We start from the raw sequence: 26,077 nt of genomic DNA, 5'->3' as shown, positions 1-26,077 counted from the left end.
AAATTTTAGAAAACCTACTAAAACTGCTGAAAGAATATACTTCTGTAACTTTCGTTAGGATATAGGGATACCTTGGTATTTCCGGTAACATCAAGGCCTATTTTTCCTAAAGAGGAAATCTTAAATGGATCAAAAATAACTTGTCTAGATAGAAGTGATCTAACAGCTACACGCAAGAAAAGTCTAAAACAAAATTGTGATATTGCCGATTATGACTATGTTTTCTGCAATAGAAGCAACAATCCTGACTTATCTACTGAGCCTCTTGACCTCAGAAGTTACCCCAATAAATATAAAAATAAATTTCATGCTTATAGACGTCTCTAATCATGACACTGTTAAGATATACCTATACGCTGTGAGCTCGTACGTAGAGGGGATATTTACAAATTCGCGAGCGCCAGTAGTGACAAGTCTGTAAACGTTTACCGGAAATTTGACATAAATGTCAAAGTGATTAATTTAAAATTAAAATTAAAAACATTAATTATAAAAAATATTAGTTGGTCAAAGCTGTGGTATATATTTTTACCTTAAATATACTTACGTTTTAAATACTGGATTTAAGTTTTTTTACTGTTCCGTAATATGTAATTATAAATTAATCTTAGCGCCATCTATACGATAATTGTGAAAGTATCCGAAGTAAGAAATTCATATTTTATCAATAGAACGTCAAAATGATTAGCAAAATCTTAAAAAAAATCGATTATAATTTAATTACTTTTTTGCGTTGTAAATATTAAGCGATAACAATTAAATAATAAATTTAAAAATTACCGGTGAAAGTTGAATTAGTAATCTGCTAGGAGCGCCACCAGCGAAGCTCAGAGCGTATAGACTAAAACTATCCGAATCAGAACTTTGTAATTGCAATGGTTATGCTGATGATATTAATCATTGGCTTTTTGGATGCAAAAATAATGTTGCAATTAAGTATTTGATGCACACTCTGGAGCAAAAACAAATACCTTTTCCACCGAGTCAAGCTTCTATCTTATACTTGTCTCTACAATACTATAAAATAAAACAAACCATCTGGGAATTTTACTTAAAAGGTTATCGTCAGGTCACGTGATTTTGCTCTATCGAATAGAATCCCTGCGATCGAGGACGCAAACAGCTGTTGATATACACTCTTTCTCACACTGCAGCTTACAGCGCTCTTCATTCACATATACGCGTAATTTTTTTGATCACTTGGCAGGCAGAAAATCTCACCAAAAATCCTGTCTGTTTTAGAATACATTATATATTTTTAATATCAAAAAATACCCTCTCAAAATAGCAAGTTCACCTCCCTGTCCGGAAAGAAAGTACATAGGTATACATGTATAGTTGTATATTTTATACTGGTTAATAGTATGTATAGATTCAGATACAATCCACTGAAGTTCAGATGCACCCTCTGAAAATAATCTTGGGGCGCCCATGCAAGCATTTTGCAGAGTTAAAATCCCTCACAAATCGCCTCGCTTGTTTATTTTTTTTATATTTGAATATTTAAATTTACATTTAAGTCACCTCAAAGATATTTTTTTAATCACAATTTTTACCCTTCTTTAACTTTGGGGGGCATTTTTGGGGAAAATGACCACTGTCATCCAGCCAGACCGGCATTTTTGTACATATATGTTATCATCGAAGGGTTACCTGAAAATTTTTCAGATTGCCTCAAATACCTACGTAAAACTGTCTAAGATACCTCTCAGATCATAAAATTTTATATGCCTTTTTAGCATTTTTTCTTCTTTCATTCTTTTTTCTTTAAACAATATTTCAGGAAGTTCCTTTTTATTTTGTTAAGTTGACTTTGACAGAACAATTTTGAACGAAAAAAGTCAAAGACAAAATATCTACAGCGACCGCAATATCCGCTGAACAGTTACAACTCAAAGAGAACATACCGAAACTCAAATATTTGTCACTCTAATAGGAGCTACATATTATCAAGGAACAACGGACCATCTGAGGCCCCGTCTTTCGCTTGTCCTTTTATGTTTTCAATTGCTGGGGTTGTCGTTCTTTGGCTCGTCAAAATAAGTGAATTTTATTGAAGCAATAAAATAGTCTGGTGAGCTTAGACATAAAGATAGAGCAATTTCAGGAGAAGTTATATATTTTATGTGGGTCTGTTCCATTTACGAGTCGCTCTACTTAAAAATACACTGGGAGCGTGCAATCCTGGTTTTTTTGTTTTATCCCTTATTTTCAGAGACTATATTTAATGAAAATTGTAAAATCATGTCATATCGTTTACTTTATTCCAAGAGATGCATATAAATGTGCGAATTATGCATATAACATTTTTATTTACCACAGAATCCCTTATTTAGTCATTACATAAAAGAAGGTTGGTTTTAAACTAACCAAAATCCAAGAGGATTTGACAGAGATTTGATGTATCAGTGAATATACAGATAAGGGTGTATGTCGGATTAATTTTACTCGGCGGTTGAATAGATAGCAGTCGTTCGTTTGACTACGAAAATATTTTGTCGGACTGATGTGTCTTTAGTGTGTAAAGTTTTTAGCATAGCATTTTATTAAAAATACTTTTTTTTCGTAAAATTAATAATAAAAATGGTTTCAACTTAGCGGGACATATTGTATATCTTACATTGAATTTTCATTATTTTTCAAAACACTTTTTGAGGTTTGATTTGATTCAATGTCTTATTTTACTAATGAATCATTTTAATTTTAGATAATCTAAAACCAAAGAAGCCTGTGGATCTAACAATTTTGAAGAAGGAACAAGAGGCATTTGATACCGTAGATGATGATGACGATGAAGAGTCTGAAGAGGAAATCGATAAAGACGATCTCGAAGACCTTGCTGACGAAACTGAATTGTCTGATGATCCAACCATTGATGACGAAGATGATGATGACGACGATGATATTTATGATGAAGACATTGATTGGGATACTACTCCTTCCAGTACTACCGCTGGGTATAAATCTACAGTACCTTCGACTACTCCAAGTACTACCACCACTGAGAGAACTACTACTATTGCTACTCCTGATCCATACTTTACTCATTTTGATCCCAGGAATGAACATGAAAGCTACAAACAAGCACAGGTAGGGCTACTTTGGCTTAGTTTATACAGGGTGTAACAAAAATGCAGGTCATAAATTAAATCACATATTCTGGGACCAAAAATAGTTCGATTGAATCTAACTTACCTTAGTTCAAATGCGCATATAAAAAATGTTACAGCCCTTTATATTTACAAAATTAAAATCGTTTTTATTCAAAATATCGAAAAATATTAGGGATGTTTTATTGAAAATGGACATGTGGCATTCTTATGGCAGGAACATGTTAAAAAAAATAACAGTGAAAATTGTACATCCCATAAAAATTTTATGGGGGTTTGTTCCCTTAAACCCGCCCAAACTTTTGTGTAGTTCCATTTAAGTTATTATTGTGGTACTGTTAGTTAAACACAATGTTTTAAAAACTTTTTGCCTCTTAGTATTTTTTCGATAAGCCAGGTTTTATCGAGATGCGGCTTCTTTTTTAATATGTTTACATACAATTTTTATGGAGGTTTTGTTCCTTTAAACCCTCAAATGTCTGTATTCGTTCCAATTATACTATTATTGTGGTACCATTAGTATTTAAAACTTTTTTGTCTCTCAGTATTTTTTCGACTATTTCACTCATCTTAAAATTTTCACATAATCTGACCAATCACAAACCAAAGACAGCTTGTGTTATCGCGAAAACACCAACTGTCTTTCAATTCTGATTGGTCTATCAGCTTCGTGTTTTCAACGACGTAACCATGGATACCGATCGCAAAGCAAAGTTTGACGTTTGCCAAAAAAATTATTGTAGCTGTATACGTCAAAATGAGTCGTTTCGGTGGTACTTCAAACGAAGTTATAAACCAAAACATTGAAGAAAATATACCGAGTAACACAAGAAAATCTAAATCTTATATATGGAGACAATTTATGATATTCTGTGTGGATCGCAACTACAAATTAGATGCAGAAAATAACAACGAAAGACTAGCATTCATTCTAAAAGACTGGGCCTTCAACATGCGAAAAATTGATGGTAGTGATTACAAGGAGAGTGTTATTAAAACCATATGGAACACTACTGGAAAATTGGTACAAGAAAAATATTATTATTAAATTCCTTCCTCTCATTCTACTGAATTTTTGACCTATCACTTTGTTCGTGAAATAGTCTAATAAAATACCACTCGTGATTTAATTTATCTTATAAGTCTGTCTTTTATTTCTAAACTCAACTGAGTTGCTTAAAGAAAACACCACTCGTCCTACGGACTCGTGGTGTTTTCAAGCAACTCAGTTTCGTTTAGAAGTAAATCGACAGACTTATCGCGAAAATTGAATCACTAGTGGTATTACTATTGATAAGCGACAATTTATCAAGATGTGGCTTCTTTTTAGATATATTTCAAAATATACGTAAAAATGTAAATTATAAAGAAATTTTCAGATTATTAACAGGTCCCTATAATCATATTTAACCATATACAAATATGTGGTGGATTCGACAAATATTCAAAATATCTAGAAAAACACTGGCTTATCAAAAAAGTACTAAGAGGCATAAAAGTTTTAAAAACTCAATATAGAGTGCCTAACACGATCAAATTTCTTTTGGAAGTCAATAAAACAACAGTATCTACAGGTATATTACGACATCTTTGAGCAAATACGTTCATCCCAAACAATGCTTCTCTCGTTCCAAACCCGTTACGAAAACCAAACTGTGTGACAGAGCGAGGCCCCATTTTTCCGTTGCGCTGCGTTGCGTTACGACGTCGCAACGGAACAACGCATCGGGACGTGGCCCCATTAATGCGTTGCGCTGCGTTGCGTTGTCGCAACGGAACAACGCATTGGAACGAGGTCCCATCAGTGCGTTGCGCTGCGTCGCGTCGATCAGTTGCGATGTTTCAACGGATCGACGGACAATGGTGTTCTTGGATGGCAGGTGTGGCATACAATGCGTTGTTCCGTTGCGACGTCGCAACGCAACGGACTAATGGGGCCTCGCCTTAGGTATTCCCAACATTTATTATATAGGTATAAGGCCAAATATTACCTTTAGAAAAAATTTCAATAAATAGCTTAACAAAATGATGGTTCTATAATCAGCACAGATTTTTGCTGTTGTCTTCTTAAGCTCTCTAAACTTAAACTCTACTAAGTAATTGTATTAAATGAATCGAGTGTAAATTACAATAACCAAATGTTTAAGATAATAATTTCTTTTAAAATGATCCTTCTTACCGGAATATAAAGTTTTACTTTCCAATATTTTGATGGGCACGTGTAGCATACCTACTTGTTCAAATTCCTCATAAAGCAATTGCAATTAACAAGCGAATGTCTGAATATTCAGTTGAAGATATCTTCGTATGAATAAATTACTTCGAGAACTATCTACAAACATGGAGAAACGTAGATTAATTAGATATTGCACTTAGAATATAGATAACTAAGAACTGTCCAATTACCGGTGATTGCATGACATGTAATACTTTATAATTAGATGCATTGATAAGGAGTAGCCTGCTTACGTTCAATTTATAAGATTCCCTTGAACTATTTGGATAAATACTTATACATAAAGTCATAAAGGCAATAATTGGCATTTCATGTATACCTATGTGTTCTTAATAAATGCTTGATTTGATATATTTTTTTTAATCATGCTTGCCGGTCTTGTGTAATAATCTCCAATTGTTGTATCCCCATCTTAAGTAGATCACTCGTTACAGCATCCTTCCATTTTCTCTTGGATGACCAACTGACCTTCTGCAATCGGCCTTCTCTCCTAGAAGCTTATATTTAGTAGTGTAACATTCAAACCAGCGTTAGTATTTATATACGACTTTATTAATGTATTTATACAAATTTTCTTTACAAATCTCTAGCTTAAACTAAACTCAAATAAAAGAGCGCTCCGGTTAAATAGCAAATAACGTTATTCTCGATCATTCCAGACTACGCCACCTCTAGCTATTGTGTGACCTTCCACATACCGCACGTCTTTCTCCACCGATTCCACGTATATCGTGCTTCCGTCAGAATGTTCTGGAGATGGAACCGTTTGGAACTGCTACTTGCGGCCGGTGATTCATTCTTTTGCTACATTGCTCCCCTCTTAAGATCTGAGCGTCCCGATCAGCAACTCTAGATGAAGGCCCAGGATGGCGGAATCTACACGACCCTCCAGCTCTGCATACACCCTTTAAGAAGAAATAACAGTCTACTGTCTTTGAAGGGTACGACATCTTCGGGTTCATGCAACACACAGTAATTCGTACGCCAGTTTCTCTGAAGATCACTTCAAGCATGCTTCTCACAATCTTCCAATCCAGATTTTCTACTGCATGGCCTATTTTTGGTAAAGCAAAATCTTTTATGTCATAATTACACGCGATTTTCTTCAAATTAGTTCAAGCACGCCATATGTTCTCGTAGCTTGGCGTCTCCGTATATGACTCCCTGGTCACCATATACAGCAAAGATCGAGGACCATATTCCAATCCCAGTACTCTTCCAATTTTAGGCTGCTGATTTCTTAACTCGTCCAGGCGGCCGAACTTCCTATTGAATACGGACGAAATTGCTTTAGTCATCTCGAGGTCTTGGGCAACACAGTGGGCTAGAGAGACGTTTTCTGGAACACTAAATAGATCTTGCTGAACTTCTGTTGTCACGCCGAATCTAGCACTCTTTCTCTCTGCGTAATTTGACATACATTCCTTAAAACTTGGCCTGTGATGCATCTTTCATCTCCTGTTGGAGGACTCGGGCTTCTTCTGTTTCATTTGAGCCAGCATATGGTGCAAGACGATTTATGTGAATCACTTTTGGTTTACCGTTTGGCAACTTCTTAATTCTGTATATTACGTCATTTATTTTCCTCTTAACTTCATACGGACCTTCTTTTGTATCGGTTATCATGCTGTCTAATTCTTTGATCTTCTCTTCTACGGCTAAAACTACTGCATTAGCTGAGGCTAGAACTTCGTGTTGGTTACCATAGTCTCTAGTTGTTTGATCTTCTCTTCTAGTATTTCTTTATTGTCGTTTACACTTTTTTGTATCTTATCGAATGTTCCAGAAACTTCTTCGAATTTCTCGTTGTTCTGTCTACAAACTTCTTCAAGTTTTTCGTTGTTCTGTCTACAAACCTCTTTAATTACTTGAGAAGTCTCGTCAAATTTTTTAGCAACGTTTTCGAATTTCTCGTCGCTTTTTCTACTAACTTCTTCAAGTTTGTCGTTGTTCTTTATAGAAGTTTCGTCGATCTTTTGAGAAACGTCTTTAATTATTTGAGAAGTCTCGTCGAATTTCTCATTATTCTTTTTAGAAGTTTCATCGATCTTTTGAGAAACACTTTCGAATTTCGATAAGAGCTGACTGGAAGTGGAACGTTTTTGGGTCATCTCCATTCTTCTTGAGGACCTCCTCGAGTCGTGCTTTCAGGACTTTCTTGGACCCAGTGGCATCTAACTCGTACTCTTCTAATTGTTCACGGAGCTGTTTTACGAAAGTTCTTCTAGTAACATCTTTGGTCGGCACACACGTACTTTTCAAAATGTCTTAAAACTTTTTTCGAATACCGAACAATTTAATTATTCCCGACGAATAAAGTTCAAAAGTCTTTTAATTTATTTACACTCCACACCGACACCACTGTAACATTCAAACGAGCGTTCGTATTTATATACGACTTTATTAATTTATTTATACAAGTTTTCTTTACAAATCTCTAGCTTAAATTAAACTCAAATAAATGCGCTATCCGCTTAAATAGAAAATAACGTTATTCTCGATCATTCCAGACTTCGCCACCTCTAGCTATTGTGTGACCTTCCACATACCGTACGTCTTTCTCCACCGATTCCACATATATCGTGCTTCCGCCAGAATGTTCTGGAGATGGAACCGTTTGGAACTGCTATTTCACCATTTGATCTTAGTACATGTCCGGCCCATCTTATAGGCATGTTTTCACCCATCGTAGAATGGTTTCTACGACGGTCGCTAATTCAATACTTTTTTTCCATCTAAAAAGAGCACGACGTCTCTAAAGAAGTGTTCACTTCAAAAACTTATTTCGTTTAAGCAATGACGGTCGCTAATTTAATACTTTTTCCACATCGAAAAAGTGCAAAACGTCTCTAAAGCAGTTTTCACTTCAAAAATTAGTTCGTCGAAGCAATGACGGTCGCGATGACGATCGTTAATTCAATACTTTTTCTCCATCTAAAAAGGGCACAACGTCCCTAAAGAAGTTTTCACTTCAAAAATATCTATTTAAATTCCAAGACATCTTGAACAGAATCTACATTTTATTTATTTTGTAGGAACGACTTGAAGAAACCCACCGTGAGAAAGTCACCAGGGTGATGAAGGACTGGTCAGATCTGGAAGAACGATATCAAGATATGCGACAGACCGATCCAAGAGGTGCTGACGAATTCAAACAGAGAATGACTCAAAGGTTCCAACAGACTGTGCAAGCTCTCGAAGAAGAAGGTGATGCTGAGAAGCACCAATTGGCAGCCATGCATCAGCAAAGAGTATTAGCTCATATCAACCAAAGAAAGAAGGAAGCTATGTCATGTTATACCCAAGCTTTGAATGATGTACCACCAAATGTAAGTATAGTATACATTAATTATGAAATCAATATTGCATAGGATTGAAGATAATGAAATATTCTAAATATACACTCACCGGCAAAATTAACCGCCCACCTTGTATTTCTTTCAATTTGCAGAAATTGTCAATCTTGGACCACATTTTATGAAAGATAGGGTGAAAACTACATTTGAGGAAAAGAAAACAATAACATTATTGAAAAAAAGTCGTTTCTTAAGGGATGTTTAGCAAAAATCCAATGTTTAAAAATCTTAGAAGAAAATTTAAACAAACATAATTTTTTTTAGCCTATTCCTCGACAACTAATGGCCATTAGCATGGTACAGTGGATTTTTTTCCAATTAGGTACCTACTGTAATGTGTAGTGTGTTGAGTAAGTGTCTTGTTACTTTGCAAAGTCGACGTTATTGTCTTTGCAAAGAGACGCTAATAATTCAGTGGTCGTTTGCCAAAAGCAGATATGTCCATTTTTGGTACTTTTCAGGAGAGCAAATTCAAATTTCCACGGCGCGACGGCCATAAAATTACAGTTTTTTCTAATATGTGAACTCACATAAATAACGTGTGATCCAAAATTATTGTCATCATAGGTGGCTCTGAACGACATAGATAGCTATACATAAGGTTTGTTCCAACTAGATACAAAACCGTTCTTGAATCGTAATAACGAATAATTATGCGCAGTAACACATTTTTCGTTACTGCGCGGTTCACGAACTGTTCAAGAACGGTTTTGTATCGAGTTGGAACAAACCTAGTGCATGTCTATTATTAGCAAGAAAACTTAACTTAACAAGAAAAGTTAGGTTATGTAGAGATGTTGGTGGTGGACATAATATACAGTATCTTGTTTGATTTTTTTTTATTATTGTTACTTATAATTTTGTTAATTCTTTTTATTTTTGATTAAAGTTCTGTGTTAAAGGTTTTGACTGATTTTTTATGTTTTATAATTAATTGTGCCGGTGAGTGTACTACCTAATCAACAAAACTATAATTTTTAACTTACAATAATTGTTGGACTTTTAAAAACAATTTTTTTTATACTTACCTTTTTCATACTTTTAGACTCATCGTGTTCAGAAATGTCTTCAGAAACTACTCAGATCACTCCACAAAGACAGAGCTCACGCCATTAGCCACTACCGCCATCTTTTGGCTAACAGCATAGAAGCTGCCGCACGAGAACAACCAAGAACACTTGAACGTTTAACTGATATTGATAGAACCGTTAATCAAAGTATGCAGATGTTACAGAGGTATGTTTCATTCTATAATGGTTAAAATAACTTTATAACCTCATGTCCGTGTAACAATTTTATGTTCTCCTTCTTCCTGGACCTCGCTTTCCAAATATTTTCCTTGCAGGATGGCTCCAAGAGGGCATATCTTACAAGGATGAAGATGAGGCTTTTCCAATGCGCGCCCTTATCTCCTGGTTGTTGGTCCATTCTTCATTTATGGTGCCGAAACAGTTGTATGGCATCACTCTTTCTACTGATGTTTGATTGACGTAGAGTTGACATTCTGTTATCTTTTTCTTGCTAATTTTCGTGATGGTTGTCTTTTTTACGTTTATGTTGAGTCCATATTGTTGACTAATATGTCATTTTGTTCATAAGGACTGGTAGGTCTTCTAGGTTGTCCGCAAATACTGTGGTGCCATCTGCATATTTTATGTTATTTAGCCGGTACCCGTTTATTAGAATGCATTTTACAGTTGCCTGCAAAGCTTCGATAAATAGAGGAGGCAAGATACAGCCTTGTGTCACTCCACGCATGATTTTCACATATTCGGTGTGTTCGCCTTCAACTATGAGATTTATAGTCTGATTCCAGTAAAAGTTTCTAATTATTTTCAAATCTTGGTTAATTCCTGCTTCTTTTAGTATTGGAATCACTTTGGCTTGCTGTTCTCGATCAAACAGGATATGCGTACGCATTTGACATATCTGCATTTCTGGAACAAGACTTTTACTGAAAACAAAGTTAGTTCAGAAAGCCACTGCGCATTCGCTAGGAAAAATATTCTGATTCGGATTTTTTGCACAATCTTACTCAAAAAGGACTCCTTTTAACAAATTTGCATGTTGCCAGGACCAAAAGTGGTCAAAAATTTTTTAAACGTTTTTTTTTGTTTTTTTTTCTAAAATTATATTATTTGCATGGAAAAAAGTTTTTTTAGGTTTTTTGGATCATTCCAAACAGAAAAGGTCTTTAGTGACTTTTCTCTAAAAATGATAGTTTTTGACATATAAGCGATTACAAATTGAAAAATTGCGAAATCGGCCATTTTTAACCCTCAAAAACTATGTGAAAAACTGAAAATTTTAATGTTACCAAGGTAGGTAGATATTCTTAAAACATCGATTGATGAAATCCCGAAGAGTTTTTTGCAATACAATATCCAAAACTCCTTTGCTTTTTAATTGCTAATCAAGCGTGCGCGACACTATTTTCCACCGACAGTATGGTGCAAATGAAAGGAATAAATTCGTTATTTCGTAAACCGGCGACTTTAAGGAAAAATCCCGAAAAGGTCTATTTTTATTTTTAAGTTATGATATTGTGGCATATATGGTATACTAGTGACGTCATCCGTCTGGGCGTGATGACGTAATCGATGATTTTTTTAAATGAGAATAGGGGTCGTGTGGTAGCTCATTTGAAAGGTTCTTCAATTCTCTATTCAGTAATGTAAACATTTACATAATTATTTATGCAAGGTGTCCTTCTACCTCTTTTTTTGTCAAATAATTTAATTTAATAAAAAAATTTTGGACACCCTGTATAAATAATTATGTAAATGTTTATATTACTGAATAGAGAATTGAAGAACCTTTCAAATGAGCTAGCACACGACCCCTATTCTCATTTAAAAAAATCATCGATTACGTCATCACGTTCAGATGGATGATGTCACTAGTATACCGTATATGCCACAATATCATAACATAAAAATAAAAATCAACCTGTTTCGGGATTTTTCCTTAAAGTCGCCGGTTTACGAAATAACGAATTTATTCCTTTCATTTGCACCATACTGTTGGTGGAAAATAGTGTCGCGCACGCTTGATTAGCAATTAAAAATCAAAGGAGTTTTGAATATTGTATTGCAAAAAACTATTCGGGATTTCATCAATCGATGTTTAAAGAATATCTACCTACCTTGGCAACATTCAAATTTTCAGTTTTTTACATATTTTTTGAGGGTTAAAAATGGACGATTTCGCAATTTTTCAATTTTTAATCGCTTATATGTCAAAAACTCTCATTTTTAGAGAAAAGTCACTAAAGACCTTTTCTGTTTGGAATGATCCAAAAATCCTAAAAAAAACTTTTTTCCTGCAAAAAAAATAATTTTAGGAAAAAAACAAAAAAAAAAAAACGTTTAAAAAATTTTTGACCACCTTTTGGTCCTGCCAACATGCAAATTTGTTAAAAGGAGTTCTTTTTGAGTAAGATTGTGCAAAAAATCCGAATCAGAATATTTTTCCTAGCGGATGCGCAGTGGCTTTCTGGACTAAGTCCTTCTCGTACCAATAGCAGGTATGAACCCGAAGTGGTGGGGGGAAATTTTGCTTCATACACCTTGTAAATTTTCATGTGGACTGTCATTGGAAACAGTTGACTCTTAAGGCTTATCCTACGGTGTTCATTTCATTTTGGAAGTGCAATAAACTCAGACTTCAGCCATTCTGTTGGTATTTTTCCAGAGTTGTATTTATATTATCTTTGTGATTAATGCTATTGATTCGTTGTTCACTAGTTTGAGTATTTCTACTTGTATATTATCGCTACTTGCTACTTTACCATCCTTTACGTTATTGCGGAATAAAATTTCTGCTACAATATTCTCGGTCCATCATTTATCTCTTCTTCTAGCTCAAAGGTGTTACCTCATTGGTATTCAAACAGTTTCTTTAGGCACTTTTTCCATAATAATATTCTTATTTTACTCTTGTCCAAGCTGATGTTTCTTGCTCATTTAACGTGACTTGGATCCCTATTTTCGTGGTTTCCCTTGTGGTTTTCTTTTTGGTAATCTCTTTTGTAATCTGATTAAATTTCACTCGGACTACTCCAACCAGTGGACCGCGGTCCGTTTTCACGTCTGCTCCCCGATAAGTATTGGCAGATGTGAAGCTGATTTAGAAATTGTAGTATACTCGGTTCGCTAAACTCAGACACAACTGGTTAGTGACAACTAGCTAGTAACACAACTAGCAAGTGATTTTGCCAATTTCGTAAAATTGGCAAAAAAAAATTACTAAATAGTTAGTAATTGTGCGAATTTTGGCAAAATTGGCAAAAAACAAAAAAAAATACCTACTAAACTCATTAGCCAGTTGTGTTCGAGTTTAGCGAACTGACTATAGCATAATATATACCAATATGTGCTAATAGGGATCTGTGTATGAGGAATATTTTGTTTTATTTTACTTAAATGTGAATTTCTTCGTATGAATGTTATATTTCCCGTAATGTAACATAAAACGTCGTTTTTGTGGCATCTTTTGATTTGTCAGGTGCATCTACCTACATAATCTGATCAAACGAAAAAAATTAATTACAATATTTATGTTTTAGATACCCTGATTTGGCAGCCAAAATTGGGCAACTCATGGACGATTACATCCAGGCTTTAAGATCAAAAGATGAAACTCCTGGTTCTCTATTGGCTATGACATCTGATGCTGAACAGGCTATTTTGGACAAATACAAGTCGGAAGTTGCAACCAAACAAGCCGAACGAGAGCGTCAAAGAATCCAAGAAAAGGAAAGAAAAGAACAAAGAAAGAAGGAAAAATCAGAGCTAAAAGAAGAAAAGAAGCGAGTCGAAGAAGCTTTGGGTAAGAAAATCAGCAATTTTGATGATGAGGATATGGAAGATGAATCGTTGCCTGAGGAAAAAACATCCGTAAGTATAAAAATAAATTTTAAACCTCTTTCAAAGCAAAGCTGATTGTTATTTGTTATCAAAATTTTTAGACCACATCTCTACCTACGTCAGGAATTACTTTCTCTGAAATAATGAGCAACTCAATAACAGCAACTTCTGAGAACCACAATGTTGACGATGCTGCAGTGCAGGAAGCTGTAGAACAAGTCGCTAAAGCTGCCAGTCACAGACAAGACATCATAAGAGTAGCACATGTAATGAGCCACGATATTAGTCACGGTGAACCTGTAAGTATAAAATAAATATTTTATTTTTACCGAATTATGAATATTGTTAGAATTTAATATTTTTACTGGGAATAGTGTGACTAGCGCCAGTGAGTATGGCCTTGGCCTTCGATAGTTCGATTTGGCAACAAAGCACAAATATGTTTCTATATTAAACTTTCGGGATTCTTTATAATTTGACGAATATTAAGAATGTGTTCTCTTGTTCCCATATCTGAAACGAATCCGCATTGTTCTTGGGGAATCTGTGGTAAGAGAATTGATTTTAATCTTTCATTGATGATGGTGATAGGATATTATTGCTACTGCATGGTGCAAGGTAATTATTGCAATCTGTTATTGATCTCTTTTTTATATGGGAATAAAAGAGAGCGTATCCCAGTCATTTGGCCACTTTCCAATATTCGAGACTTCATTGCAGATTCTAACCATAACTTCCATCCCTGTCTCTCCCATTTCTTCGAGTGTCTCAGCTATTATTCCATCTTCCCCTTCCGCTTTTCTGAATTTTAGTCATTTTTAGCCTCAATTTCTGATTTCAGTAGTGGAGGTTCATTTTCATAATTTCTTTTCTCTGTATTATTGTCTGGGTCGATGTTAGAGAAAATAGTATTTCGCAATATTGTTTTTACACCGCTACGATACCTTTTGGGTTTGTTGTGGTATGTCCACTATTATCTTTGATTATTATCTGTGCCTGAGGTTTCAATTCTCTCTTTAGATATTTGACTTTTGGTCTCTAGATTCTTGGCGGGCAGCATGTTCTTCTAGTTGTGTACATGTTTTTAATATATTTATTTTTGTCCCCTCTGTACAAGTGATTTGTAGTTATGTTTAAAGTACCTATCTCTATTTCTCTTTTTGATTGAATTTGATGTGTCGCTTGTAAGTTTTCGTCTTTCTTCTACAAGGTTGAGGGTATCTTCAGTCATCCAATGTTTTTCCTTTGTATTTTTTCTTTGGGGTTTGTGTTATTGATGACTTCAATGATCCACTAATCCACTTCTTTATGTATTCCCACGTTTTGTACATTTTGTACATCCCATGTTATCAATTACAGTTTTATTAGAAATCTGGTTAATAATTTTCCAAAGGGTTACAGAAATAAAAATAGGTACGTTGTTAAAATATTTATTAAAACTTTAAAACTTTATTTTTATTAATCAGAAAAAACATTCTCAAACAGGAAATACAGACTTTACTACAGGAATGACAATAATAAAAAAATTATAACTTTTATATGACTTTTACGAATATGTACAAAAAATATTCAAACTTTATTGAGCAGTGTATTTCAAAACAAGATTGACCTACATATTTCAAAATTATGTAGCTGTCAGATGTCATTCCATATTATTTAATTTACACATTATTAGAGCTTTATTTTTAAACAAATAATACTTAGATAGCTAGAATAACAAAACAAGACAAAGGATATTCAGATATTAAACGTTTTACAATCATTATTTTTTCAAAATTTTTACCATATTGAAAGCAATCTATAAAAAATATTAAAAAATTTTCACCAACTGCAATTGTAAGTAAAAAAACATTTCCTGGTGACATCACACTAAACAAACATTTCCGTGTGTCATTCAATAGGTGGGCGGGGCAATCTTCAATTATTGACGACGACAAAAGGCTTTAGACAATGGGAAACAGGACAAAAGCTGAAACAAAACCAGACATCTCATCTGGGACTTCAAATAGAGGATAACATTTTACCAAACTTCAAAAAAAGGGAACAGAACATCCACACAAAGCCGGTCATTATCTAAGTCGAGGTATCCATTTCATGGGCTTTTCATTTTAAAAATCCAATAAAGGAAATTTGATTTCTCCTAACCAACTATGAACGAACAAACGAAATCACTACTTGAAACCAATTATCAAAACTAGTAACTACAGTCTGCCCGTAGTATCAGATCAAATCAAACAATTGCGCATCCATTTTAGATGTTTCTTTGATCGCAATCTGTCCGGAGTTCCTCTTGCGGTGGTAAAATTGAAACTGACTTTCCCCTTAGCGCTGCAACCTTCACCGAAAACTCTTAACTTGTCCTAACTGCGGACTTGCAAGCCAAATTCGTCCTTAACGCCGCAAAATCTACAAAAACTTATTTGTTGGGATCAGGCCAATGCATAATTTATAGGAGAAGTAGGTATTTGTATCTACGCGTTAATTAGACAAGAAAGGAAAGGTTTCAAGCTTATGTTAGTGGAATGTTTCTTTATGTTGTGAAATAATTTGTAATATTTAGAAGCAGAGGCGGTTCAGAACATTTACGATAGGATCAACTTCACAAAATAAATTAGAAAAATAGATATTCTCGGAGACAGGATATAAAACTAATGTTGGTTTTTTCAAACGTTACACAATAATAAATTTTAAATTTTTATTTTTTATTTTAGTCAAGTTTATTTTGTATAAATTGTTAGCATATGATTTAGTGTACTCATTATTCATATGTTTTATTTTTTAGACATATTCTGTACGACGAGAGATATTTGCTCGCAAAGACGGCAAGAGCGTGTACTTCACATTGGCGTTCGCAGGAATGGCATTAATGGCAGCCTTAGTGGTAGGAGTTGCGGTAGCTAGACGCAAAACAGCCAGATCTCCCCAGAGCCAAGGCTTCGTCGAGGTAGATCAAGCAGCTACACCAGAAGAAAGACACGTAGCCAACATGCAAATCAACGGCTACGAAAATCCGACTTACAAGTATTTTGAAGTTAAAGAGTAAATTGGTGTGTTAATTTCGATCTTTCGGAGCGTAATTTTTGCCTGGCAGCACATTTTAGGTATTATTTTCTAAAATGGCAATGTTGTTTCTCAGTAAGTAAATACATACTCAAGTTTCTGCTTTTGTTCACAACTAAAAATGTTTCTAAGGAAAATGATTGCAGTATTATTTGATATTAACTTTGATATTTTTTCTTTGTAAATAATTTGGCAGAATTGTAGTTTGTCAGTACGCGTTACTTGCTGGGAGCCACCATTGTACCTTTGTTAAGTTTGATATTATTTTGATGCTACTGGGAATCTAATCATTCCATTAATTGTGTGTTACTTGTACTTAAATAAGCAACTCGATAATAATTCTACATATGCAAAATGAGATATACATATTTTGAACAAAAAAAAATTATGAAAACTTAATAGGAAGTAATAATTTTTGCATATGACAGTCCAATGTTTAAACGTATTCATTTATATAGCGAAATATATCGGGACGATGCCCTAACAGACTAACGCGATACTAGGTAGACATTGAACAGGTGTATCGTCCGCGATATTTATATTAGTTGCTAGATGTATATGGTACCCTCCATATTTAATACCTAATGAAAAATTAGATTATAAAAAATGCATGTTAATCGACAAGCTTTTGTACAGTCGTTTTATTTTTGTTATTGAATTTATCAGCTTTATTCACTAATTATAATTTTATTACTGAGCTCACGAATATCACTGTCATAGCCATATTTAGCCCTAAGCATCATTCAACATTAAGTGCCATAATGACATATTTTTTCAACATAGTCCAATCTAAATCCTCTACATTTTACATTTAAATATTACTTTAGTTTTTGCAGTAAACCTAACCTAAAATAAACTACACAATTTGACACTAAATTGACACTTGACAACTGACACAAAAACTTCTTCCATATTTTGATAAAACAATTCCCTTCTGTAACTCAAAGCAATAACATGGTATTATAATTTTATATAGTAACTAGGTACATTGGCACTAATATTCTTGAGTCTCACTAACAGAAGAGGTCAATGGCCGTCTATATGTAGCACAATATTAAGTCACACCTTCCGAGGATAGAAGTTAGGGACAGATATGTTTAAAGATAAAGAGTAGATAGAGATGTATTCTGAAATGATGGAAAATGATAAGTGGTACTTTCTGGGAGGTTGTATCGGCGGCGATGGATGATTACTTACAAGTATTGTTATTTTCGTTAATTACTGAGTACCTATTCTTTTCTTTCTCTATCTTATTCAAGCAAGAGAAAATAAATAGTAAAACGCAGTGTTAGAGAATTATATAGTAGATGAAGTAACGGGATAAATAGTTTACAATTATGTGGGAATAATCCTTACCTAACCTAACATAACCTTAAATAGATAAAGTAAAGACTTTGATGGTATCGTTCCGCCAACACAAGGGAAACGGATCTCAAAATAAGCATAAAAATGACCAGATATCTATAAGAAAATCTATATAGAAGACAGGCTAGGTTATAGTAAATCGAAATCTTTCTAGAATAACAGAAGACTATGCAAAATAGACCAATTTATTGTTGACTTATTATAAATATTACTGATAACGGTTTGCCATCAAAGGTTCGATTTGTTAAGAAAGTTTTATTTTCAATATTCATAATAATAACATCGTATGGCATTTTTGTCGGAGAAATTCTTTCGGGCAGGTTCCAGCGCCACTGCATCTTTAACCCTGTTTGAAGTAACTAATAGTGTCGATGCACACTAGCCCAGGGGGACCAACGGCTTAACGTACCCTCCGAAGCACGGTGAACGGCTCGTATCATTTTTAGAAATGAAAATGTCGTTGTTTGTTCCGAGATTCGAACTCGTGCGCTCTGACTTATGAAGCCAGTAGCTTGCTGCTGAGCTATATGGTCGTTCACTTCAATATTGATATAATACCATAACCATAAATATTGTAAAACTTAGTTGAAGCACCAGCACCGAGTGAACATCATTTTAATGCCATATTTGTGAAACAATAATGATTGTGAAAAAATCTACTATTACTGAACCTAAAAGAATTGTAGAGACATCAGAAGGAATGATCAAATGTATGTGTTTAAAATTAGTAATAGTAAAAATCTGTTTACCGTTTTAGTGGGCTATTAAATTTTGTAAAAAACTGCAAATATGATATGCAGCTGTCAAATAATCGTACCCATACCCATACAAATAAATAGAACTATACTCCGCCCCACCTTGACTTTGCAGTATAAAGAACATAGGCAATGCAGTCCTTATGAGAGTTTTTAGCGCGGTGATGCCGATTTTATCAAAAAGAATTTGTAATCGAACATTAGAGAGATTAAATGAACACTGTTTTAGAAAGGCAAGCTACAATTTTAGGATTCATATGCTTTAAGTTTATTTGATATAACTATACTTATTACGCATATGAATCCTAAAATTGTAGATTGCCTTTCTAAAACAGTTTTAATTTAATCTCTCTAATGTTTGATTACAAATTCTTTTTGATAAAATCGGCATCACCGCGCTAAAAACTCTCATAAGGACTGCATTGCCTATGTTCCTTATACTGTAAAGTCAAGGTGGGACGTACTATAGAACAAAGTTATAGTGCAGGTCAACTGTCAGATTTTTTGGCTTTTTATAACTATCTTTTACAACTATAAGCCCCCTTCTATGGTCTTGGTACTTGCGATTAATGCCGTAAAGTATGTGCAAAAGAAAAGTGTGCTGATATTCTTTACTGCGCACTTTGGAGAGGGTTTGTCATTATAAAATGATTTAAAACTCATACCCACAAAATACCTATATTCCCACCTATGTATTTTATCTACTGGCATGAAAATATAACAAAAATGCATACATATACTAAATACAGAAATAAAACCATCAGAACAACCACAAATTGAGCATTTTTGGATTAATATATCAATAAAAGCAGCAAGGCGCTACATAATTTGTAGCGCCATCCATATACATACTGGAAATACAAATGCAAATATTGCATTTATCTCAAAACTTCGTTTTTGGGCTCAGGCCACTGTTGCTCTGATAGCCTCAAAGATAGTTACTGAAAAAGCAATTAAGGAATCAAAAGTGCTTTCAATGATGCTCTTAAGTCAAAGGTGAAATATTCGGTTGACCCAAATGATATACACATCAATTATATAATTAAGAACACGTTTTCCTGGACTTTATCAACTTATATTTCATATAAACTCTTTCAAACGAAACCTGATTATCCCAGATTTGTCCAAACTTATCTACAATTACATTGAGCTACCATAGGCTTAATCAATCATTTAGGTAAAAATTCTGAGTACAAATTGAAGTGAAACTAAATGAAACATATAGCGGAAAGCTATATATCGTAGACTAAAAGAATTTTAAAATTACAAAAAAAAACTAAGTCTACTATCAACTAGCAAAGAAGTAAAATATTTGATCAACACAAATATTGAAGTGTACATAAATAGCGTACATAAATATTGAAGTACATCGAGATAAACTATATGTCTTGTTTGAGCTAACTGAAGATTGGATAAATGATTAAGTAACAAGATATTGTATGGTAATATAGCACCGGTATTCTTTGTTGATTTGTTAAAATCAAAGATAATGTATTTGAATCCATGATATATACTCATACCCGTGCAAATGTTGGAGGGATTCAAAAAAGTGACAGGCATAATATTCAAACGACGTGGTTGTCGGTTTGAAATGTAAATATTCAACTTAACGAAAATAACAATACTGTATGTATATTCAAGGTTGATTGCAATAATCATATTCTGTTTAGTTAAGAGTCGATGTTTTATGTTTTACTCTAACCATTTGTAGATAAGACACCCATTCACATTATTAAAGCTTTTTACCCTCTAAGAGAAAATATGACCACAGTATTCTATGTGTTTTGATGACAACATTTGAAAGATGCACATAATTATGTACTGTATATTTGTAAGTTTTAAAAAGCGTGTTTTAAGTCTAAGCACTGTGTTGTGTCACTCGGAACTAGTGCTTAAAACATAAAGGAAATTACTTGGAATGTCTGAAGGTATAAGCACTAAATCTGCTACGATTCCAAAACAGTATAAATACTAATTTGAAATCAGAGAAGACATACAAAAGTTGCCAAGCGTAAACTAAACATTAATTACTAAACAACAATAACTTTATTTACTACATAATTTTTTACATTACTTATATCTAAATGGCCATCCTTTGCGAATGATAAGTTACATATAAATGCTGACCACTAATCACCCCAGGTAATTCAAATTAGCACAAAATTTATTGATTCCTATTAGAGATAAAAATTGATGCGGTCGGTCAGTGTATGCTGTTCTACCAATTATATTAGGACAAATGTGAATATTATTCAATAATCGCTCACAAGATCATCTAATGATCATCTATCGTCTATACCAGTATATTATTAACTATACCAGTATTTGCCAAAGGATCTTCAATTACAAAGCAACAATACAGCTTATACAGCAATACCAGGAATTCGAAACATAGGACGTGAGAAGATTCATTATAAACAGCATTGATTGATTCTCAAAAATTAATCTCAACAACAGAAATATCTTTAGAACAGTAAGGGAAAGATGATGATGCAGAAGTAAAAGACTTTTAGATTGGTGTTTATAAAGCTCATTATATAACTACAAGTAATATAGTTTGAACAGGTAAGCTATGAGGTTACCAAATGCAGCCAATGCAGAATTGAATGAAGGAAAGGTTTAAAAAAAGGTTGTAAAAGGATTCAAGCCAGTGTTGTTGTTGATTGATGTTAAACCATATAGTATTTATACTGAAAATTGGAATCCAAGTGTTGTAAAGGGTTTTTTCTTGGTGGGTAAGTCATCAGTGTTTAAGGGAGCTTTTCAATTGATAGCTTGAATCGATAAAGTACCTTTCTCTTTGTGTTTGCCACTGTTTAAAATCACTATCAGAAAGCTAGGATATACAAAAAGCGTGTTTGATGTGCATATTTAGTATTTTCCCAACAATTTTCATAAGAAAAAAATTGTAAAATATTTTTACCCAATATCATATGTAACTAACTGAATTTCCTATTATTCTCTTTTTTGAATAAAATGCTGTGTTATTTCTATTAGTACCTTTATCTACCTAATCTTGATAGATTAGTTCATTTAGGATAGTTATTATATGTTTTGTGGCCATGTAATTTTAAATTTAATGTAATAAAAACTAACTTATTATTTTATTGTGTCTTTTAACTCCTTATGCCAATTATTATCAATTAGGTATTTTAACAAAAGAATGGTTAGTATCCACATCGTAATTATTCCTAAGAAGCAAAATGTAAAAGAATGCTTAGAAAACCGTGAAATTGTAATGAGACATGCTTTGAAAGTATTCCTACGAGTAATCCATAATAGAATTTACAGAAAGCTGGACCATGAAATTAGTGATAACCAATTAGGCTTTAGAAACGGCATGGGAACCAGAGAAGCATTATTCGGTAAAAATGTGCTCATGCAAAGAAATCTAGACATGAACCAAGACATGTAGGTACACATACTTTATTGATTTTGAAAAAGCATTTGACAAGGTCCAGCGCGATAAACTAATTAATATATCATAAAACCTCTACTGGAACCAGAAAGTCGAAGTAAGAATTGAGAATCAAATGTAGGAAGAAATAGAAATTCTTCGGGTGTAAGACAGGGCTGTGTATTGTCATCACTGCTGTTTAATACATATAGCGAAGCCATCTTCCAAGAAGCTTTAGGAGAGTATAAGGATGGGATGATCATAAATGTTGAAATCCTTAAAGATATAAGATATGCATATGATACTGTCATATTGACTTCAACTCTACAAAGTCTGACAAACATATTGGAACGGCTGAACGAAAGTGTACCATATATGGTATTAAAATGAACTTTAAAGAAAACAAAATTCATGGTCACTACAAAACATCCAAAAGACGAGACACTCCGTATTAATAATATCCAGATAGAAAGATACATATTTATATATCTAGGAATATTGGTTAGTCAAAACGCAGAACAAATACAAGAGATTAAAAGCCGTATAGAAATAGCGAGGCAAAATTTGTGAAAATGAAACATCTATTATGTAGTAGAGACCTGATAGTCCAGAAAGCCACTGTGCATCCGCTAGGAAAAATATTGTGATTCGGATTTTTTGCACAATCTTACTCAAAAAGGACTCCTTTTAACAAATTTGCATGTTGCCAGGACCAAAAGGTGGTCAAAAATTTTTTAAACGTTTTTTTTTGTTTTTTTCCTAAAATTATTTTTTTTTGCATGGAAAAAAGTTTTAGGTTTTTGGATCATTCCAAACAGAAAAGGTCTTTAGTGACTTTTCTCTAAAAATGATAGTTTTTGACATATAAGCGATTAAAAATTGAAAAATTGCGAAATCGGCCATTTTTAACCATCAAAAACTATGTGAAAAACTGAAAATTTGAATGTTGCCAAGGTAGGTAGATATTCTTTAAACATCGATTGATGAAATCCCGAAGAGTTTTTTGCAATACAATATTCAAAACTCCTTTGTTTTTTAATTGCTAATCAAGCGTGCGCGACACTATTTTCCACCGACAGTATGGTGCAAATAAAAGGAATAAATTCGTTATTTCGTAAACCGGCGACTTTAAGGAAAAATCCCGAAACAGGTCGATTTTTTATTTTTAAGTTACGATATTGTGGCATATATGGTATACTAGTGACGTCATCCATCTGGACGTGATGACGTAATCGATGATTTTTTTAAATGAGAATAGGGGTCGTGTGCTAGCTCATTTGAAAGGTTCTTCAATTCTCTATTCAGTAATATAAACATTTACATAATTATTTATACAGGGTGTCCAAAATTTTTTTATTAAATTAAATTATTTGACAAAAAAGAAGTATGACACCCTGTATAAATAATTATGTAAATGTTTACATTACTGAATAGAGAATTGAAGAACCTTTCAAATGAGCTACCACACGACCCCTATTCTCATTTAAAAAAAATCATCGATTACGTCATCACGCTCAGACGGATGACGTCACTAGTATAACTTAAAATAAAAATTGACCTGTTTCGGGATTTCAAAGTCACCGGTTCATTTGCACCATACTGTCTCATGTCAGTGGAAAATAGTGTCGCGCACGCTTGATTAGCAATTAAAAAACAAAGGAGTATTGAATATTGTATTGCAAAAAATTCTTCGGGATTTCATCAATCGATGTTTAAAGAATATCTACCTATCTTGGTAACATTCAAATTTTCAGTTTTTCACATAGTTTTTGAGGGTTAAAAATGGCCGATTTCGCAATTTTTCAATTTTTAATCGGTTATATGTCAAAAACTATCATTTTTAGAGAAAAGTCACTAAAGATCTTTTCTGTTTGGAATGATCCACAAAAACCTAAAAAATCTTTTTTCCATGCAAAAAAAATAATTTTAGGAAAAAAACAAAAAAAAAACGTTTAAAAAATTTTTGAAGTTATACTTCTTTACCGGCGATAGAGGGTGATTTTTTATATGTTAAAACCTATCAGCCCGGCGCATGCGCATTATAACTTTGTTCTGATTGGATGTTCAAATGACATGTCAAAAATTATCCGATATGGCAGCTGTGGTTTGGAGGTAAAGGTAAAGGTAAACAAATGTATAATATATTAGTTTTATTGTTGTGAGGACAGAAACAAAAAAGTTTATAATATTGTAGTGACTTTTAAATAGTTTTTAAAAGCAACAGGTACGTAATAATTGTTAATGTATCATGGGTATAAACCTACCTATTTGATCTGCCAAAATACATAGTATGTAATACTTTTATTTATATAATTTGATTACCATCAAAATTTCTATCAATATTCACCTAATATATTGTTTTTTTACTCTATGTTTTGTTGTATTTTTTCAACTCTAAATCATTTCAATTCAAAATTAAAATAATTTGATCAATTTTCAAAATATCACAAGTTTAATCCGTTTAGTTAGTCGATCTTCGTAAATAATGACACATAGTGTCCGTGGCTAAGCGGAGAAGGCGAATGAATTCCAATACCAACCGCTCTTATCAGCGCTGGTTCGAGTCCCAATAGAAACTTTCTTTTTTGTTTTTTTTTAATACATTTTATGATTGTAAGTATATTTATTATATAATTGTATTTTCAAAAAATACGTATTTAGTTAAAAAAAATTTCGACAATTAATGTTCAGACATCATTTGTGGCTTGTTTAATGTGTTTGTGTGTGTTTTATTCTTTTATTATTTTAATTTTTGGCACTGTTCTAATAAAAAGGTTTGAGAAGTAGTAAGTATAAATTAGTTTAATATTTAAACAAAATATAAATAAAAAGTATATTAATTTCGTTTAAATCATATAATAGAAGTATAACTTCTTACGTGCGTACAAAGTACATACACATTCTTTTTTACCACCTTTTGCAGGGATGGTTTAGTCTCAGTTCTAACCAAGTATTTAGAGCTACTGTAAGTAAAATAAGAATCGCCATGTTGATATCCGCAACCTTCGATAGAAGATGCTACCTTAAGAAGAAGAGGCCAATTATTATAGGTAATGCCTAACGTAAACATCTACGAAAATCTAAATAGAATAACATGTAATCCAACATGGTTTAGATTCAACAAAGAGGTAAAAAATTTCTAAAGTTAAGAAATCCAGAGAAACTAAAAATAATGATCAAAGTACCTATTACTGAAACAACGAAGGTTTGAAAGGAAGAAAAATTAAACAGGTGGGCGGAATATTTCGAAGATCTCTTAAATACAGACCAATAAGAGGAACTAGAGGTAAATCAGAATTGGAAAGAAGATGAAGAAGGCACGTCTGAGGAACCAACTTTGAATGTAGTCAAAGAAATAATAAGACCTAAAAAATAACAAAAGAGCAGGAGAAAGTGCTATCCCAGCTGGGGTTTTTAAGGAAGGGGGCGAAAGATTGAAAGAAAGAATCTATTTCTAGATTTAGAAATATTGTTCTGAATTTCGGCAAATTGCAATTCTCATATCTTTCAATGGTCACGTACAAAGCAATATAGTTTATTGCCGTTACCATAAAAATTCGTCAGACTGGAAAATATTAAGTTTATAGATATGAGATGATTCACTTGCCGAACATGCCTATTTAGAAATTTACGTTCTTAAATTTAAACACACAACGTAAAAGAATATACCAATAACAGATTTTTACATAATATCAGACGACAAGTTGCCCCCCCCCCCCGCAAGCTTCATGCTGCGGGGGCCTTTGTTACGCCCCTGTTTACTATTGTTATGTCATCTCATCTCCGTATATTGCGTTTTTGTTTGGTTTATTGTTTATTGTATCTTTTCGCTTCTTCAAATTTCTGGAAAACTTTTTCTAGATGTTTTTGCGTTCTAACTAGTACATATCATCCCATTATCCCCGTACTGCTTCTTAATATAGAAAATAG

At 33.4% G+C, this 26,077-nt stretch overlaps 1 protein-coding gene across 1 annotated transcript in view; it reads left to right on the top strand.

The window, feature by feature from the left end:
- Positions 1 to 21,857, top strand: part of LOC126885570 (amyloid-beta-like protein) — an 83,743-nt gene extending 61,886 nt beyond the window's left edge. The window contains exons 4-9 of the mRNA XM_050652159.1: positions 2,708 to 3,090; positions 8,382 to 8,675; positions 9,748 to 9,938; positions 13,270 to 13,600; positions 13,672 to 13,869; positions 16,353 to 21,857. Of these exons, the coding sequence (XP_050508116.1) occupies positions 2,708 to 3,090; positions 8,382 to 8,675; positions 9,748 to 9,938; positions 13,270 to 13,600; positions 13,672 to 13,869; positions 16,353 to 16,613 (1,658 nt within the window). The 3' untranslated portion in view covers positions 16,614 to 21,857. The remainder of the gene's footprint in view (positions 1 to 2,707; positions 3,091 to 8,381; positions 8,676 to 9,747; positions 9,939 to 13,269; positions 13,601 to 13,671; positions 13,870 to 16,352) is intronic.
- Positions 21,858 to 26,077: the final 4,220 nt, after the last annotated feature.

This window comes from Diabrotica virgifera, chromosome 5 (genome assembly GCF_917563875.1).
Source record: "Diabrotica virgifera virgifera chromosome 5, PGI_DIABVI_V3a".
In the NCBI taxonomy this organism is placed as follows: Eukaryota; Metazoa; Arthropoda; class Insecta; order Coleoptera; family Chrysomelidae; genus Diabrotica; species Diabrotica virgifera.
The sequence above is the reverse complement of the archived record's forward strand: the minus strand, read 5'-3'. Positions and strand labels throughout refer to the sequence as shown.